The 18,749-nt window shown below is 45.0% G+C and overlaps 1 protein-coding gene across 1 annotated transcript in view; it reads left to right on the forward strand.

Annotated features, from left to right (window-relative positions):
* The window catches only part of itfg1 (integrin alpha FG-GAP repeat containing 1), a 114,875-nt gene that overhangs the window by 90,234 nt on the left and 5,892 nt on the right, over positions 1-18,749 (forward strand). The window contains exons 15-17 of the mRNA XM_034559617.1: positions 9,316-9,440; positions 13,973-14,055; positions 14,869-14,986. Of these exons, the coding sequence (XP_034415508.1) occupies positions 9,316-9,440; positions 13,973-14,055; positions 14,869-14,986 (326 nt within the window). The remainder of the gene's footprint in view (positions 1-9,315; positions 9,441-13,972; positions 14,056-14,868; positions 14,987-18,749) is intronic.

The following is an 18,749-nucleotide window of genomic DNA, read 5'->3' on the forward strand; positions in this document are numbered from 1 at the left end:
GGGCTGGTGGGATGCAGAGAGGAGATGGAGGCAGAAGTAGAGCAATCTCAATCTGGTGCGATGCCTGAGAGAGACCCCCCCACACACACATACATACATATATAGTTCATACTATATATATGTACTGCATACAGACTCAAGTAAAGGTCAACAGCGACACTGACGGGTTTTCTCTCTAACTCGTTTTCTGTGTGCATCGGGCCTTTCGTACAGTATGTTTACAAGTGTACGTGCACACTACATATGTCCATGTAACTTTTCATAAGCTTGCGCACAATCTGCAGCCTGTGTCCACACGTGTTCTGCGTGTGTGTGTGTGTGTGTGTGTGTGTGTGTGTGCATTCCCTGACTTCTGTCTCTTGACCTTCTGTGTGAACGTGTGCGTGCCAGGCAGCGGTGTGTGTGTGCCATGCCCCTTACTAAGCAGGTAGGATGGATGAGTATGGGCTGTGATTCTGACAACCCCACACCTCATTATCAAGTAACTCCTGCTGAGACAGGGCGGCTGGGTGGTGGAGATGAATAGTTATTCATTAACAAGCTTTTTATTACTCCCTCACAGAAAAAACACCGTACTGCGTTGCCCTCTGGGTTCCACGTCACACGGGTTCATCCATTTATCTTTAGTCGGAAGGGGAACGGTGTTGCAAGTAACTTTCAGGGGGACGGTCGTTATTAAAACTAGAAAGATGCACTCAGTCAAAGACCTCCAGCAGGTGCGTCTGCAACGAGCACCGCTGTATTGTGTGATTGAATGAATACAACCCACAATTGGCTCAGCCCCTCTGTGTTTGACCCTAGCGCCCTCTAAGGCGCCATGAAACACACCTCATTCAAAGCAGACGCATAAGACCAGTAGACAAAATCAAATTTGTGAGTGAAGGGTCAGCAGGCAGTCAATGTCAGTGTAAAAACGGGCAATGATGAAATGTGACTCACCGCAACCGCGAGAGGTCCTGGAGCATGCGGCCACAACTTGGCTCCCAAAATATTGTGTGTTTGCAGCTGCAGAATGGGAGACTAGCTGTGGACGGACGCTCACTCTCGTTAGTTTGTTAGTTTAGTTCGTCAAAAGATGTTAAGTTTCATTCCATTCCATTCCATTGCATTTCCAACATATCCCACTGCTCTGTTTTCTTTTTTTGAATGGTATGGCCGTTTCTGCTTCCTGAAGACACACATATTTGTTAACTTGTGTTCTAGATTACTGGCTAATGGCCTTAAAGCATCACAACAGCAATCAGCAGTCTGCACAGCTTTTCTGGGAAAGTGTGGCGCACACTTACTTTACAGCTTATCAAAGTATTGAACGCCACTCTGACATGCGTCTGTTTTGTGCTGAGAAGAAGCACTTTTTTTTTTTTTCTTCTTATTTGAAACATAAATATGCTCAAGCTATTGTCATTGCCACCAGCCCGTCGTGACATTAGCTTCTTTTAACACATATTTGAAATAAACACCAGCCGGCACGAAGAGAGAATTGTCACAAGTCCGGTTGCTGTCTACGGCGCCGAAGATTACAATGCACAGAGGAGGAAGGAAGAGAGGGGGAGGACATTTGACAGAACGGCCGAAACAGAAAAGAGTGAGCGCTCATGAGGAGGAGAATCAATGTGGAGCACTCTGCAGACCGTCCAATTAGGCTAATGAGTTCAGGGGATTAGCAACGGCTAGCTCACACACACACACACACACACACACACACACACACACACACACACACAATATCATTGTACGTGGACAACCTTTCAAAACAACACATGTCAACCTGCAGCAACATATTTATCATACCTTGACCTTTCAGACATTCAGGAGATCCAAAACAACAACAATGTCAACGATGCAAATTCAAATGGTGAGCTGTGTTGACCTCTACATTCACTCCAAAGCCGTTCAAGATGCTTCTTTTCAGTTAATTGTTTTTAATTTGTTTTTTCGTGCTGTTGCCTCAAGCCGTGTCGTAAAAGCCAGCTTCTCGCGCGTGACGTCCCACTGGTCTTCGGCCGACCCTTCTTTTTTTTTTTCGAGACCTCGTGAGTTCAACAGTGAGCTTTTCACTATGGAAAAAAAGGGGAGAGGAGCAAAATTCCAGGGTGGGACCAAAGATAGGAGGTGGGAGGAGAAGAACGCACAGAGGAGATCAGCAATATTGGTGTGGAAGGAAAATAAATTGAGTGGAGAAGTAACCCTCCATGGAGACTCTGAGAATGACTATTGATCTAGCTTAGCATGCTTTTTCTCAGCCCTGTTTTTCACCCCCCCAGCCCTTCTCTCACTTTCATCTCTTTTCTCCTCCTCCGCTCAGCCTGTAACCTCTCTTCTCTCTCTCTCTTTTCCATAGATTGTCAAGAGATTGATTTTAAATTTGAAATGCATGCACGTGTCTTAATGTACGATGTAGCTTCTTCGTCTTGCTTGCTGTGTCCAAAGGTTCCTCACAATAGAAGTATTAAAGGCTTCTGACATGCACCATGACACGGTCATCTCTTGTATGAGCAGCTCATTACGCTCTAAATGCAGCTTATCGTTTTTTTAAAATAATTTCTGAAAACATTCTAAACTTGTAGAATTAATTTAGTTTTTGTATCTTGTCTGACTTGTTTTTCTCTTTGTATTCCTATTATCTTCTATTTTGTTCTGTACTTTAAGTTGTTGTTCTCCAGATATGAAAACTAAAGAGATGTATGGCATCATGTCATGGACCAAGGACATAATCAATTTGATGAAGCTTAATTTGTAGAGAACCGGCTATTTCTATTTCATTATTAATAAGGTCATATAGGCTGATGAGGGCTGTCATTATTCATCTCTCTCTCTCTCTCTCTCTCTTTCTCACTCTCTCACACACTCTGAGTGTCATTTCGATCGTTGTCTGGTGTCGACATGCTGTAGTGTTTAAGAGGCAAGGATGTGTGGTGACAAGGACAGAACAACTATAAAGCCCTCCTGGTCCTTCAGCGTATCACCCCACAGCCACGCAAAGTCTTTCTCTCTCTCTCTCATTCACTCACTCACACACACTCACACACTCACACACACACACACACACACACTCACACTCGATTCCCCTCTCGAATCAGTGTCCAGATCTTGACACCATTGTATGGGCACTCAAGGGGTCTCTCTCCAGACGAGGCGGACCTTGTGTGTGTGTGTGTGTGTGTGTGTGTGTGTGTGTGTGTGTGTGTGTGTGTGTGTGTGTGTGTGTGTGTGTGTGTGTGTGTGTGTGTGTGTGTGTGTGTGTGTGTGTGTGTGTGTGTGTGTGTGTGTGTGTGTGTGTGTGTGTGTGTGTGTGTGTGTGTGTGTGTGTGTGTGTGTGTGTGTGTGTGTGCGCGTGTGTGTATTCTATACCTCGCGGCTCCACCCACGTTATTATCTCTGCGATTTGCTCCTTTTATCGCCATCAGGGGATCGAATGGTTTCTATAGCGACGGGGCTCCAGGAATTTCTCTGAAAACATTTGATTTATTTCGGTTCTGAAGCCCTGAGGAGTGTGAGAGGGAGCGTGTGCGCGCAATTCAGCTGCGCACACGTATGTTGCTGACCCCCCCCCCCCCATGTTTACTTCTTGAGATCAGGTGGTTAGGGTTTGCACGTGGTTGTGTTTTACATATGTTTTACACGTGTTTCAGGTTTAGATCCCTCATTTATTTCCTAATTTGTTCTATTTTCTATTGACTGAAAATCCACATTTCACCCCCCACCACCCCGTGCCATACGCACACTCAGTTTCAGACTGACGCTGGATGTCACAGCGTCTGCCCAGAGGTGGTAAAAACTTCAGGGAGCACAAGTTTTTCACGACTATATGGATATTAACGTGTTGTGGCTCGCTCAGAGGCATCCATGTCCTCTCTGCGTCTGTCTCTCTCTCTCTTTAATTTTGTTCACATTCTTTAGTTGTTTTTTTTTCTCCGTAGTATGCCCGCAAGGAAGTAAAGTTTGTCGGCTTCAGTATCAGGCAGAGGGTTTTGTCGTCGTCCTCCTATCTGTCATTCTGCTGAGAGAACACCCCCACACCCCGCTCCATTTAAAATCATCCAATGTGCATTATGTGTTCTGTTCTCTGGCAGGCAACGACTAGCACACACACACACACACACACACACACACACACACACACACACACACACACACACACACACACACACACACACACACACACACACACACACACACAATAGTGTGCAGGTAAAGGACAGTGTGACAGGGCCATGTCACACTGAAGATGAAGACCATCTTCTCCTTACAGTTTAAACCTCAGCAAATGTTGCAGCGCTTTTGTGTTTCCTTCAATGCAAACTGCGGTTTCTTGTGGTAACTTAATGGGAAACAAGCATTTTCTTTAAAGTTGAAGTGAAGTAGCTACTTTTCACATCACTAACGTTGATAATGTGCAGTAGAGGCCAATTAATCTGTCCAGGCTACATTCAGACCCTTAAGAAACCTTGTCTTTGTATTATTAATGTGTTCGTATAAAAGAAATAGGCCCTATGATGTGTTGGCATCTTACATTGCGTTACTCCTCATCTAATTCAGCTCGCATTGGTAGGTCTGCAGGAAGTTGCGTTTTCTTATTTTGGTTGTAACACTAAGATGTTTATCTTTTGTGTCCATTGGCATTAAAAATTTATTACAAGTATTTATATCTATCAAATAGCTTTATATATTAACCTGAACTTTAGAAATGCCACGTGGATGATAAAGTCCACTGTGTGTGTGTGTGTGTGTGTGTGTGTGTGTGTGGGTGTGTGTGTGTGTGTGTGTGTGTGGTCCTGAGTGTTCGCTTGTTCGTGTTATCTGCCGGGCTTTGGATCACTAACTCGTCAAATGCGATGCATATCTTCCCCGCTTAAGTTTGTGTGTGTGTGTGTGTTCAGAACTCTATTAAAATGGGAAAGTACACACACACGCATGGGCGCACGGCTGCCAATGCCTACACACACACACACACACACACACACACACACACGCGTCTTCCCTGCCAATGCCTCCGCTGGCTCTGCCACGGGGCGATGGGACAAAAACACACAAAACACGGCCACTCCGCTATACACTGCTCAGCATAGCACTCTTTGCCAGCCTCCCCATGTTGTGAAATGGCTTTGCTCCAGCCGTTGGCCACATTTCCTAGCCAGGCTACTTTCCCTCTCTCTCTCACACACACACACACACACACACACACACACACACACACACAGGACTCGGCAGACGCTAAGCCGGGCTCCCTGCCTGCAACGTAACCCTCCTTGATCCTCCATCAGACACACACACACACACACACACACACATCCTGCTGAGTGGCTGAGTGCAAGCCTGCCCACTCTTGTCTACACACAGGGACCAGCAGTCTGTCAAAAAAACATCAAACCAAGATTGGCTTAAAGGTCCAATCCCCCTCCAAAAGAAAACCTGTTCTTTCCGGCCCGATGGACTGGGGTTCAGTGTGAAGCTCTGAGCGGCAGTGGGACGATGTTAAAACGGCTTCGCCTGCTGGAGCCGTCTCCACGTAACACTCGATGGATATCGGTGGATATCAACAACAAGAAATGGCTCATAAAAGCCACTTCATGGTTGATAATAAAAAACAGCAGTAGGTGAAGGGGATTAGGGGTGTTCGTAAGTGACAGGTGCGGCTGTGGAGTTGCTCAGCACGAGCAGCACAACTAGAATCTCAAAACACTCATCTGGCTGCTGGAGGTCGGTTTCTTGTTTCGAGGTCACTGCGCATTCGATTCTTTTAAAATGCCCGTTGCCGGTTGCATGTTCAGACTTTATGATGTGTTTTTTTTTTCCATGGTTTTCTTTGCATGTTCAGAGGGTCTAAGGTCGTGTGTGTGTGTGTGTGTGTGTGTGTGTGTGTGTGTGTGTGTGTGTGTGTGTGTGTGTGTGTGTGTGTGTGTGTGTGTGTGTGTGTGTGTGTGTGTGTGTGTGTGTGTGTGTGTGTGTGTGTGTGTGTGTGTGTGTGTGTGTGTGTGTGTGTGTGTGTGTTTGCTCGCCCCTCGGTAATGAAATTATTCCTTCAGCGCGTGCTGCTGGTGAGGAATATGACTTGTCGTCTCCCGGGGGTTTCGTGTGTGTGTGTGTTCAGAGAGTATGTTAGAATACTTGCATGCATTTAGTTTTCCCCATCAGGCCGACCGAGTCACCTTGGAGCGAGATTGGAGAATTTACAGCCATTCACAACTTGTTTACCGTATTAGTTTAGCACGTTAGCATGCTAACATTTGCCAGTGAGCACTAAACTCAATGAGCACAGCGGATGCTGATGGAAATGCCGTTTATGTAACTCCATAACTAAAGACCTGCTGGTGGCACTAGATGAAAAGTCGTTAGTGGCCATCCTCTGGGCACCATGAATGTCTGTACCAAATGTCATGTCAATCCAGCCAATAGTGTAGTTGAAACCAAAAAGATATAAACGTTTGCGCTGCGGGAAAAGTTCCTTTTGTGGCATCAAAAGTTGTTATTAGATATTTCAGAGTGGTGGACGGACTGAACAAGGACGTTGCCATTAGACACTGCTGGCATGGCTAAAAGGCAACAGTTGTCTATCTCTTCCCCTTTTCATCTTCCTTCCGTCTCCACTTTACTGCTCTGGTACAATGCTTGTACACACACACTCTATCACACACACTCAGTAAATGTCAGACACCCCAGGATTCATGTGAAATGTCTGTTAGAAGCCAGGGCTTTGTGCTGCCCAGAACAAGTCAATGTCCATGAAACACTGCCCAGCTCTTCCTGTAAACGGACAATATTTCTGTCCGTCTCCCACTCTCTCTCTCTCTCCTGTGCGATTAAAGCAATTATGCTGCCTCTTTGCAACACACAGCAACCGAGCACCAACAAAAAAGGGAACACTCGGGACGATGGCAGCAAGTGAGATAAATTTAGCGAGATGAAGAGAGAGCTGATGAAAAGCTTTGTAGGGAGGAAGATGGCAAAAAGTCGTTGCGTCTATTCAGCGTTCAGAGCGGCCGGTGCAGCATCATGGACACGCTTTTATTCCACTAGCATACAATACGTACGATACATAGACTAGCCACTGCTGGTTTTACCTCAAATGACTCACTTGTGCCCCTATTTTGTGACGATCCCGCGGTAAAGAGGCTCGCTTTATTTGTGCACGATGAAAGAGAATAAAAATAGCTGTGAAACATTGAGCTGCACTGAGCTTCACGGGGATGACCCTGGTTCCGCTGAGGTGGCCAAAAATGAACTGGACAAATCTCTTTTTTGTTTGTTTTAGTTTTTAACTGAACTGAGGTCAGCCATAGATTAATACGAATCAAGAGAGAAGCAAAGCTGTTGTGCTCCTCTCGGCCTGCAATACGCAGTCCATCCACATTAGTTCTGATCACTGGCTGCCTCAAGGCTTTCACTCTCTCGCTCTCTTGCTTCTTCCACCCCTCTCCCTCTCTCTCTCTTTCTATCCTTCCCTCGCTTTGTTTACCACGTAGAGGTTGATTTATGTCGGCTGCACTTGGCAGAGTTGGGTGGCGTGGGCGAGATACAGCAGCTATGGGGGGGGGGGAGAGAAGAGAGAGAGAGACGAAACAAAAAAGGCCAAGTCGGAGCGGCGTGTCAGAGGAGAGGAGAAAACAGGAGACTAAGGGATGGATTAGAATAGTAAGTAAGTAAGGAGGGAGAGAGGACAGGTGTTGGACTGGCCTCAGATGTCTCCCTCTGATTTGTATCTTTCATGATGCTTGTTCATGTCAGAAGACGAGGTCTCACAATGCCGTCCCTCTCATTGCGTTCACTCGTACGAGACTCAAAGGTACTACGGTATTAGGTTAGATTTTACTTTATTCATCCCCCAGGAGGAAATATTACGTGAAGCGGTAGCGAAACCTTTTTTACAAATATACAATACAATAAAATAAAATAGCAAGACATATTACATTTAAGAATTTAAATAATAATAAAGGAAATGAAAATAATAAATAAAATGAAAGTGTATACAGTGTATCTAAAGTGACAGTGGTGCAAGGTTTATTGATGTTCAATTTGAGGAGGATCTGGCCAGAGGAGATTTATTATAAAGTCTAATAGCAGTGGGCAGGAATGTTCTCCTGTATCAGGAATGTTCTCCTGTATGTTCTCCTGTATCAGGAATGTTCTCCTGTATCAGGAATGATGTTCTCCTGTATCAGGAATGTTCTCCTGTATCAGGAATGATGTTCTCCTGTATCAGGAATGTTCTCCTGTATGTTCTCCTGTATCAGGAATGTTCTCCTGTATCAGGAATGATGTTCTCCTGTATCAGGAATGTTCTCCTGTATGTTCTCCTGTATCAGGAATGTTCTCTTGTATCAGGAATGTTCTCCTGTGTCAGAAATGATGTTCTCCTGTATCTGTCCTTGTGAAGCGGAGCTGAAGCAGTCTGTTGGAGAACTGCTCCGCTCTCCCTGCAGCAGCATATGATGGGTTAGGCCAGAGCTGATTGTGTTACCTCAAACTTTAATGGTTCCTTAGGGAAAGCAGGGACGTTGCAGCTAAAAAAGCAAACGGTGGGGGGGGGGGGGGGGGTACGTTTACATACACAGCTGGCAAGTTAATCAGCTGTAATAAGCAGCGAAGTCATGACATGTGCAGAGCTTATGGGCTGCTTTGTTCACAGAAATTAAAAAGGGGAAGCAAGGCACTAAATATTTATGAGACGCATAGAAGTTGGACGCAGGAATTACGACGAGTCTTTAAAAAAACATCAACATGTGCCATGTGTGTTTTTTATATATTGATATATAAATATGTTATATTCATATGTTTTTAACATTCTCCGGCTCCGAGTTTACATTTATACAATGCCCACTATGTCATACCTTGGAGAAGTACAGATGATGATGTTGATTAAGTGCTCTTGCTGTGTCGCAGGCACTTTGTTTGCCACCTGAATTTAGCAGGTTAGAAATGGCAATTATTTTTTGCTGGGATTAGATGAAAAGTTAAGCGGTCATTTAAAGGTATTACAGTTCATCTCGAGTGGAACTTGAGTGTGTGCGCCAAAGTTCATGGCAGTAAATCAATACAAATAAAGAAAAACAGCAAATAGAAACCTTGTTGTGGCGCGGGAGGAAAAGTCAGGTCATCATCAGTCATTAGGACACAGCTCTGGAAATGTAATTGTGTAGTTATCAAACTGATGGTAACCAAAAGGAAGGGTATCACCAAACTGCAGGATGCGTCCGCTGGGGACCATGATTTAACATAAATAAATAAAAGCAAAGCACTGGGGCCAAAATGCTCTTTTGAAAAGAGGCTTTTATAACATAAAAAAACCCGATTCTCTCTCTCTCTCCCCTCCTGCAGCCGGTCAGTTGAGCCAGTCGGCTCACTTCTCCCTCCAGCTGCCCTACACTGTGCTGGGCCTCGGACGGAGCGCCAACTTCCTGGATCACCTATTCGTCGGCATCCCCCGACCATCTGGAGAGACGGTGAGGAACTATACGAGGGGTTCTGTTACCTGCACGCCGTTACCGGCTGCACGGTCTCACAGAATTTGAGAGGGATGCATGCATAGAGGTGTCGTTGAGACTTGCAGCAGACAGAGAAATTACACAAAAAAACTACAACCCTGTGAGCGTAACATGCATCAAAATGTGTGTTTTACAAATCTGACCAGTCGGGATCATGATGTTAAGAACTAGAAAACTCTGAAATGATGGACTAATTAATTGTCAGCCTAATGATGTTAAAAGTCATAAGATATATATATATATATATATATATATATTATAGAATATATATTTATATTATAGATATAACATATATATATATACAGTATATAATATTATATATATATATTATAGAATATATATATAACATTTATTTATATTATTTATATATATATATATATATATATATATATATATATATATATATATATGTGTGTAATATAAATAATCTATTTCACAAAAGCTGGATGTTACACATGTGCTCTGAGGATTGTGAGACGTGTTTGAAGGGTATTGTGTGAAGATTCGGAAGAGGGATTTTCCCTCCATGTATTTTCTTGTCTTTTCAATGGCAGGAGCAAAAGCCTGCAAAAGCATTTAAAATGCATGGTTGAGGTTTGTTTTTAATATTCAGCACATCTGATAACTGGTATTTATATCAATTCAAAATGCAAATGAGGGAAGCACAAGAGTATGGGAAAAACCTATTGTCCACAAAATGTTTTTCTTTTCTTATTACTTCATGTAAATTATTGATCAAAATAGGTTCTTCGTTCTTTCCAAACTTTTATTGGAAGCATTTGGTTTGCAGGAGCATATGGATCCTATCCACAAGCAAGACGTTTTGTATTCTAAGTTGCATATTTCTTTTAGTTTGCGTCAGCCATCAAAAGATTCCAATTTGGGCAAGATCAACACAACGGCATATGTGAGGCCAGATTGGGCAGTGAAATGGCGCTGAGGAAAAATCTCTTTATTTGTGATTGAAGTTACTGTGAGGAACTTTTGACTGATGATGACACAGTCTACATTTAATAGTGAGGCCACTATATGACAAGGACCATCAGCAACAAGGTTGTCTATTTCTACAGTTAATATTAATGCTTGTCGTCGGTGCCTCCGGCTTTGATTCTGGCAAAATCGAGACAAAATCATATCTGTTCACCGGAAACTCCTCCAGCTCAGACTCCAGCGGGGCCTCCGGGGGCTACCAGCCTGAAATGGACTGGGGCCAGGAGCAGAGCTTTGCCTTGCTGCTCCTCCGGTCCCCGCTGGGAGCCAACACCGGCACCATGCTGCCGTATTGCTGGGCCCGTTAGAGGGAAGGGAGGCACAGGAGAACCGGAACCAGGACTTAGCGGAACAGACTGTCACACGCCTGCAGCAGTAAAAGGTCAAAAACACTACCGCTTTTGTCCACAGGGACCGTCAAATTCACCGCAAAGTAAAACTCCTCTTAGTAGCTTTAAAGAGGAGAGGAGGGGTTGAATAGACAGTTTCTTTTGGGAAGATAGATTCCACATCCTATGTGGGGTGACCTCACTCGAGGTATTAATAAAGGTGCAGCGACCTCCCCTTGAACAGAAGTATCAACAACCCGCCGGCTTTACTTTGTAATTCATCTGTTGAACAACCCTGCGAGCAAAGGATGTACTGTATGAGTGACTCTCTGCTTGAGGCCAATGTGCGCCTCCTGTCACACTACAAGCCAATGTTATATTAATATAGTAAATAATTGATTGTGCTTGTGTTTTTAATCTATTCGTTAGCCACATTTCTACACTCCACTACTTCAAATGTCGGTGCTCTGAAGTTCTGCTCTCTCACTGTCTCTGCATTCATCTCCATCTCTGTGTTATCACACTGTCTCACGTTGCACTTGTCACACTGAATATTAGGCGCGACAGGGCCCTTTTTCTTTTCCCTCCCTCCCATGCGGTACCAAGATTTTCGTCAAGCAGCTGATTAGAATTGCAGATGGAGCGGTCTGCGACTCCGAAGCTGTCGTGCTCCGAGAACACTCGTCTCAAACAAGCTTTGTTGTCCCCTTTTCCGCTTACTCCTTTTCCCTACGCAAATTAATGTGACCTTTTTTTTCCTCCCTCCTCCTCCTCCTCCTCCTCCTCCTCCTCCTCATTCCTTCTCCAAACTGAATTAATGAATGCCAAAAGATGCGGCCCGTAATGCTGGGCAGGTTTTTTTTTCTACCCAGAGGGGCTAGGGTGTGGAGTAACTTGAATCTACCTGTAATGAGGAGCAGAAGCTTTAGAAAGCTCTTTGGGAAAGAGGATCAATCCTGACCTCTCTGCTCAGTCGGCAGGTTTGGTTCTCTCTCTCATTTTTGTTTTCTCAGGTCCTTACATGTGTCCTGCTTCATTGTCTCCCTCGCTGCGCCCTTTGAGAGTTTCTGCCTGCTGTTTCATAGAGGTTTTGTTAAATCTACTCGGATATCTTCCATCATCCGTCCAATCATTCCTCTCTTTTATTACCCCCACCTCCCCTTCCCTTCCCTCTCTGTGAGTCTCTCTCCTCCTATTCGCTTATCTTCCACCCAGGGGACTCCCTTTGCTGCTCAAAGTGGTTTACTTCACTAATCAGTCCCCTACTTGTGTCTCTCTCTTTCACCCTCCATCTCTGTAGCTGCTCTCTCGAAAGTGTGCCAGTTTCCCTGGCTTTGTACCAGAGTTCCTCTCTCTGAAGACTTGGGAACACTTTTCTCTTCCAAACAGCCAGTTCGGATCCGCTCCCAGGCAGCGGCGGCGGAGGCGGCGGCTGACTCGTCTCCAGCTCTGCTCCCCCGCCGGTTGCCGCAACGACGGCGGCGGCGCTTTCCAAGAGCTAAGCGACAATGGCTGGCGGCGGGAATGTGCTCGTTACGTGGAGAGCGCCTGCCGTTTGTCGCGAGCGTATTCGACATAGCTGCGAGATGTGGCTCCTCTCGACTGATGAGGAAACGGAGAGCCACGATTTAAAGAGCAGCGGCATTTCCAGATTCTGCCAAATGCGGGAATGTGAATTCCTCACTGCTCCAAGCGTGATTAGAGCGTTGACTTCATTAATATGACGCCCCTTCCCTTGTTTATCTCGCTGCACTCTTCACCTCTAATGAGCCTGACCAGTAGCTACACCAGGACGTGAGACAATATAGGACTCGGCAGAGAGCCAACAGAAAGTGTTGATGACGCTGGGCTTTTCCTGTGCCATGCAGAGGTTAAATACAGTCTGTGTCAGTCCGATGTCAGACGTCCTCGTTGGGTGTTGTGCCTCAAGGCGGCAAAGTACTCAAAATGAACCTCTGAACTTGTGCAAAGTCAAACTGCTGTCAAACACAGCGCTGCTGTAAAAATGTTTTTTTTCGGCTCACTGCAACTTGAGAGCTGATGGTGAACTCCTCGTCCGAACCGCCACTACACGCCCAGTCCAACACACCCGGTGTCCTCTCACGTTGTCTAACTGTACCTGGACGGACAGACAGGCAGACAGACAGACGGACGGACAGACAGATGGGATGGGATCCAAACAGGGGATGCGAGCCAGACGCACGCAGCCCAAAGAGTGAAGTCACAGGGCGAGAGAAGGCGATGCGTGTTTGATCTAGAGGTCACTGGGCTCATGGCTTGTTGTTCTGCAGACGGATGAACTCTCTCTCGCAAGAGCGCCCGGCAACAGAAATACTGAAACCACGCATGCAGACATGCGCACGCTCGGAAAGAAAACTGCGTTGCTCCCCACAGTCATCTATTACATGTAGCAGGTTGTCTGTGGTAAACACACAGCTTAAAAATAGCCGCTCCACAGCAGCTAAGGAAAACCATGGGGCCCGACTCTTCTGCCCCAGAGGACTTAACATGCATATTGAGAGTCTTTGTGTTCCTATGGGAATCTGCCATGTTGGTCAAACGAATGCACGCGGACCCCAACTGCCTTTTTTTTTTTTTAAATGGCCTACATTTTTTAAATAAATTAGAATATGGCCTGAGCACATTTCTAATAAATTGCACAATATGTACAGAATGTTTAAACTGTAGATGTTGACCATATATAGATATCTTACCATATCCACCCGTTCTGTTTGTTACATGTGCTCTGAGACCATGAAAAGACATTTCTGCTGGTTGTAATTTGACTTATCTACAGATTAACACACACGATTTACAATATTTCAGCTGTAAATGGAGCCATGCACTATTCAAGTTACTATTGAATTTATTTCAATAAAATTTAGGAGCATCAGATACAGCAATACTTTTTGTAATATACTGTAGGGGCAACCGTTGAACTGTTTAGTTGTTTTTGATTGAAAATTAATTGTCTGGCACATATTTGTGCTGTTCTGTTTCTGGTCTATTTACACACCGACTTTCTTGCAGTGCCACTAGTTTAAAACTCTGCATTCGTTACGGTTTGTCCCAAGACCCCTTCACATGTCCTTCCTCTGGCTGGTATCCTTGCTCACAATGCGTTACCATGCATGTGCAGACCCAGTTCAAGCATTTCCTGTGTCTTTTCAGGAAATAAGGAAGAAGGAGTGGACGGCCATCATTCCCAACTCTCAGCTCATCGTCATCCCCTTCCCAAACAACCAGCCCCGCAGGTACGCAAACACTTGCACTCGCAGATCCAGCGCGGCAAAGATGGGTCACACTGCAAATCCTCTTTTGCTTGTTCACAGCAGTGTAATTTGCTGGGAGCCCCGTTGACGCTTGTTGCTAAGGATACCATTCAGCGATTTCAGGCCTCATCTCGAAGGCACTAAACGACATATTCAAGTTAATGTGACGCAACACGGATAGTGTCTTCGTGGTGCCGTCTTTACAAAATAATCTGTTGACACACACACACACACACACACACACACAGAGCATGTGTTCTCGTGTTTTCATGACGTTGTTCACATGTAGCTCAAACCCCGGGAGGCGCTCCAGATGGCTATCCAACACACACAAACACACACACGCACACACACATGTGAGCACCCTCCCCCGTATAACCACACAACACTGTGTATTTGCCAGCACAGACACACACCTACAAGCGCGCCGCGAGCGACGTTCAACACGAAGAAGCAGGTGCCTGGGCATTCTTCTCACGCTTACAGATTGCGAGACGACAAATTTGATATATCAAAGCGGTCGAAAAGAGAGCGGCGGCGCTTCATTCTGTTCGGCTGCGGCAAGAAAGTGAACGAGATGTTCATTTATTTATTTTTAGCGTAATGAGGACACAATCTCCATTAATGTGTGCCATTTGGTAATTACGTTGTTGTTGTTTTTTCTGTCAGATAAAACGGCATATGGCAAGTGTTTTGTCTCCCTCTCTCTCTCTCTCTCTCTCTCTCTCTCTCTCTCTCTCTCTCTCTCTCTCTCTCTCTCTCTCTCTCTCTCCCCCTCTCCCATTCTCTCTCAAGTTGGAGCGCTAAGTTGTACCTGACTCCTAGCAACAGCGTGCTGCTGACGGCCGTCGCGCTGATCGGAGTGTGCGTCTTCATCCTCGGCATTATTGGCATCCTCCACTGGCGAGAGAAGGTCAGGACACACGCACACATGCTCACATACAATGGTGCGGTGATTTACTGCTTTAGAGAGAGAGAGAGAGAGAGAACAAAAAAAACATGTTACTCTAGGAAGTACCACCATAGAACAAACCATGAGTTACACCTATCTGGGTCTGACTATTACAGCCTCAGGGATTTTCAGCCTGGCAGTGAATGCACTAAAAGAAAAGGCCAGAAGAGCCCTCTATGCAATTAAAATAAAATGTTATAATATCCAAATTCCAATCAAAATCTGGTGTAAGATTTTTGATAATGTGATCAAGCCCATTGCGCTGTATGGTAGTGAAGTTTGGGGTCCACTCAGTCACCATAGCTACACTAGATGGGACAAACACCCTACATGAAGCCCTAAACGTTCAAAGAAAAACACCAACAAATGCATGTAGGGCAGAATTAGGCAGATATCCCCTTATAATAAACATTAACAAACAAGCACTCAATTTTTGGAATCACCTTCAAACAAGTTCACAAGACACCCTCCATTTTAAAGCCCTCCAGAGCCAAGAGCTGAACCCAGAAAAGAGTCTCCTGAGTCAGTTGGTGCTGAGACTAACACGGCAGAACCAGGACCAGTCTCACACCAACACTGCTTTACAAATACCAGTAAACGCACTTATAAAGAAAAGCAAAGAAACATATTTGGAACATTGGAAAAAAGAAACTGAAAGTCAAAGTAGATTAGAATGTTATCCTAAAAAGAGATTATGAATTGGCAGAATATCTCTTTTCTGTCAGAGGTAAGAAGCAGAGACAGACAGACAGGTACAGGCTCAGTGACCACCACAGACAGACAGACAGACAGACAGGTACAGGCTCAGTGACCACCACAGACAGACAGACAGACAGACATACAGGTACAGGCTCAGTGACCACCACAGACAGACAGACAGACAGACAGACAGGTACAGGCTCAGTGACCACCACAGACAGACAGACAGACAGACATACAGGTACAGGCTCAGTGACCACCACAGACAGACAGACAGACAGACAGACAGGTACAGGCTCAGTGACCACCACAGACAGACAGACAGACAGACATACAGGTACAGGCTCAGTGACCACCACAGACAGACAGACAGACAGGTACAGGCTCAGTGACCACCACAGACAGACAGACAGACAGGTACAGGCTCAGTGACCACCACAGACAGACAGACAGACAGACAGGTACAGGCTCAGTGACCACCACAGACAGACAGACAGGTACAGGCTCAGTGACCAATTGGCAATCGAAAAAGGCCGACCTTGGCAACTAAAAGAAAACAGAATATGTGGTCACTGTTCGACAGGTGAGGTTGAGACAGAGATGCACTTCCTCCTCAAGTGTGATAAATATACAGAATACAGATGGACTTTATTGGACCGGCTCGACTCCCAGATCAAAGGTTTCAGAGAATCTTCCCAACTAAGAATCCTCCTAGGAGAAGGAAACACAGCCCACCTTGTTGCACCATATGTCCTATCAGGCCACAACCTGAGGGACAGTGAGTGACCAACACACACACACACACCTTTTATTGTGTCCCAAGAAACACAACTGTACTTTCTTTCAATGTAATTATTTCTGTCATATTATTATTATCATCCATATGAATTGTATTTTTTTTTTGTGTTGCTATGTCTCATGCTTTGGCAATATTGTTGTTGCAACATTCATGCCAATAAAGCCAATTTAATTTGGGAGAGCGAGAGAGAGAGATAGAGAGAGGATTGGGCAACCAACAGCAGATGGGTCTCACTGTCCCTGTCCTGTAGTCCTCTAGCCTCCCACTGAGACACACACACACCATCCATCGTTGCCTCTCTCCCTTGGCCTCAACCTGGGAGGACGTTCAGCTGTAATTGCCTGCTTCTGTCCTTTCAGTATGGAAGATCTGCTGGTCATTGTTGCTGTAATTACGCCCTCCAGGGGGTCAATGCATGCTTTCACGAGCGTTCTGTGCTTCCTGCTGGTCCGGTTGTTGTTTCAGACACACACAGAGACACACACACACACACACAGACACACACAAATAGTGTTTTATAATAATTCTCGCCAATGTACTTTTTCCGTCGACACACTGTGGTACCGCTGTCTGCTGGGCTGAGCGGTGCAGTACGTTGCTGGCATTTTCTCCAAGCCATCTGCCGCACGAGTGTGTGTGTGTGTGTGTGTGAGCGTTTTATGTGTGCCTGTGTGTGTTTATGTGTGTCGTTCACAAAGCATGGTCGCAGACACGCTCTAATTGCCCTCTTTTTTTGGATGCGTGAGCATCAGCGTCATCTGAACCGAAGCTGCATTTAAAAATACAGTATATATATATTATACACACACACACACACACACACACACACACACACACACACACACAGCGAGCAGGCTCAGGTGAATGAGAGGAAACGTGTGTGTGTGTGTGTGTGTGTGTGTGTGTGTGTGTGTGTGTCTTCCTCCCACTATCATGAGAAAGTGAGTGGAAGAAAGTAGAATAAAATGCAAATTTGAAGGAAGATAACTTCTCTCGCTGGCAGTGTACTTCACATGAAATGAAATCTGGCATGTTCACAGAGTGACGGTTGGAAGACGCACAGAAGCGATGTACTTCCTTTGATGGCTGTAATGTGCTTCGGCTGACCAGTCGTGAAGAATGTCTTGTTCACTTCCTCCGATACAGATGGGAGCTGTTTCTGGGAGTGTTTTATTTTAGTTGTGTCCTCTATGTTAAAAATAGAAACCCAGGAGTCTTGTGGATACTTAATTGTTGCTATTGGTTTATCTTAAGGCCATTCATTATTTGAATGTATTTGTATACAATACTCAGGAGCTCCCGTTTCAGCTGCTGCTCTGGAAGCATTAAGTTAGAGCCGAGTCTGATTCATTGCTTCTTGGTGCATTTCAGAAGCGGGGGAAGAAAGCGTGTTACAGTTGCTGAATATACATTTAACACTGACTTCAAACTGCTGAATGGATTATACCAAACATAATCTCCAGCATCTGTTCCTGTTCAGAATTTGCTGCGGCGTTCAGACGGTTCACACGTCAATGCTCTTTAGAATTCATAATTGACTTCTCTCTTCACGTTTGTTGTCGCACAGTCTTCTGGCTTTTTACAAAAGAATCTAAATTCTCCAACACAATTCCAAACATCGTGGACGTTTGCCAACTTCACCTGCGCAGAAGAATAAATGAGACTTTTAATTTGTAGATTATATTTGAACCAACACTATGAGTACCTGTAGTACATGCATTCACACATGGATGAATGATGATGAGCTTGGTATGGAGTCATGTGGTGTCAGGTCAATCATGTAAACCAGTAGAGAGGCAACGGGTGTGCCTATGGATATGAGTGACATCATATTTAATCCAGAACAAACCCAAAGTGTGCACACCATGAAAACAAAGTGCTATATGTACTCATTGGAAGTGAATAAAAGGCATTGAGGCTCTGATAAAAGAAGAGAACCAGCGATGAGATACATTAAAAACACATAAATAAGAGAGATGAGTGCTTTTATTTAATGCCTATAAAAAAAGAAAAAACAACATCGATGAGTTCTTTAAATCCTTACTCCCGAGTGCTGTGATCCCCCTCTGCCACGTCATCACAATCATAATACCTTCAGTTCAGTTTATGGACTCCATGACGCTGCAGCTCTTCTTAGCGGTACAGACGTGAGAGATACCGGCCCCCTTTGCACCCGAAACATAGCGGCCATCGATCAAAACGTTGCCGCTTCCAGTCGAGCGGTCA

Source organism: Cyclopterus lumpus, chromosome 3 (genome assembly GCF_009769545.1).
Source record: "Cyclopterus lumpus isolate fCycLum1 chromosome 3, fCycLum1.pri, whole genome shotgun sequence".
Taxonomy (NCBI): Eukaryota; Metazoa; Chordata; class Actinopteri; order Perciformes; family Cyclopteridae; genus Cyclopterus; species Cyclopterus lumpus.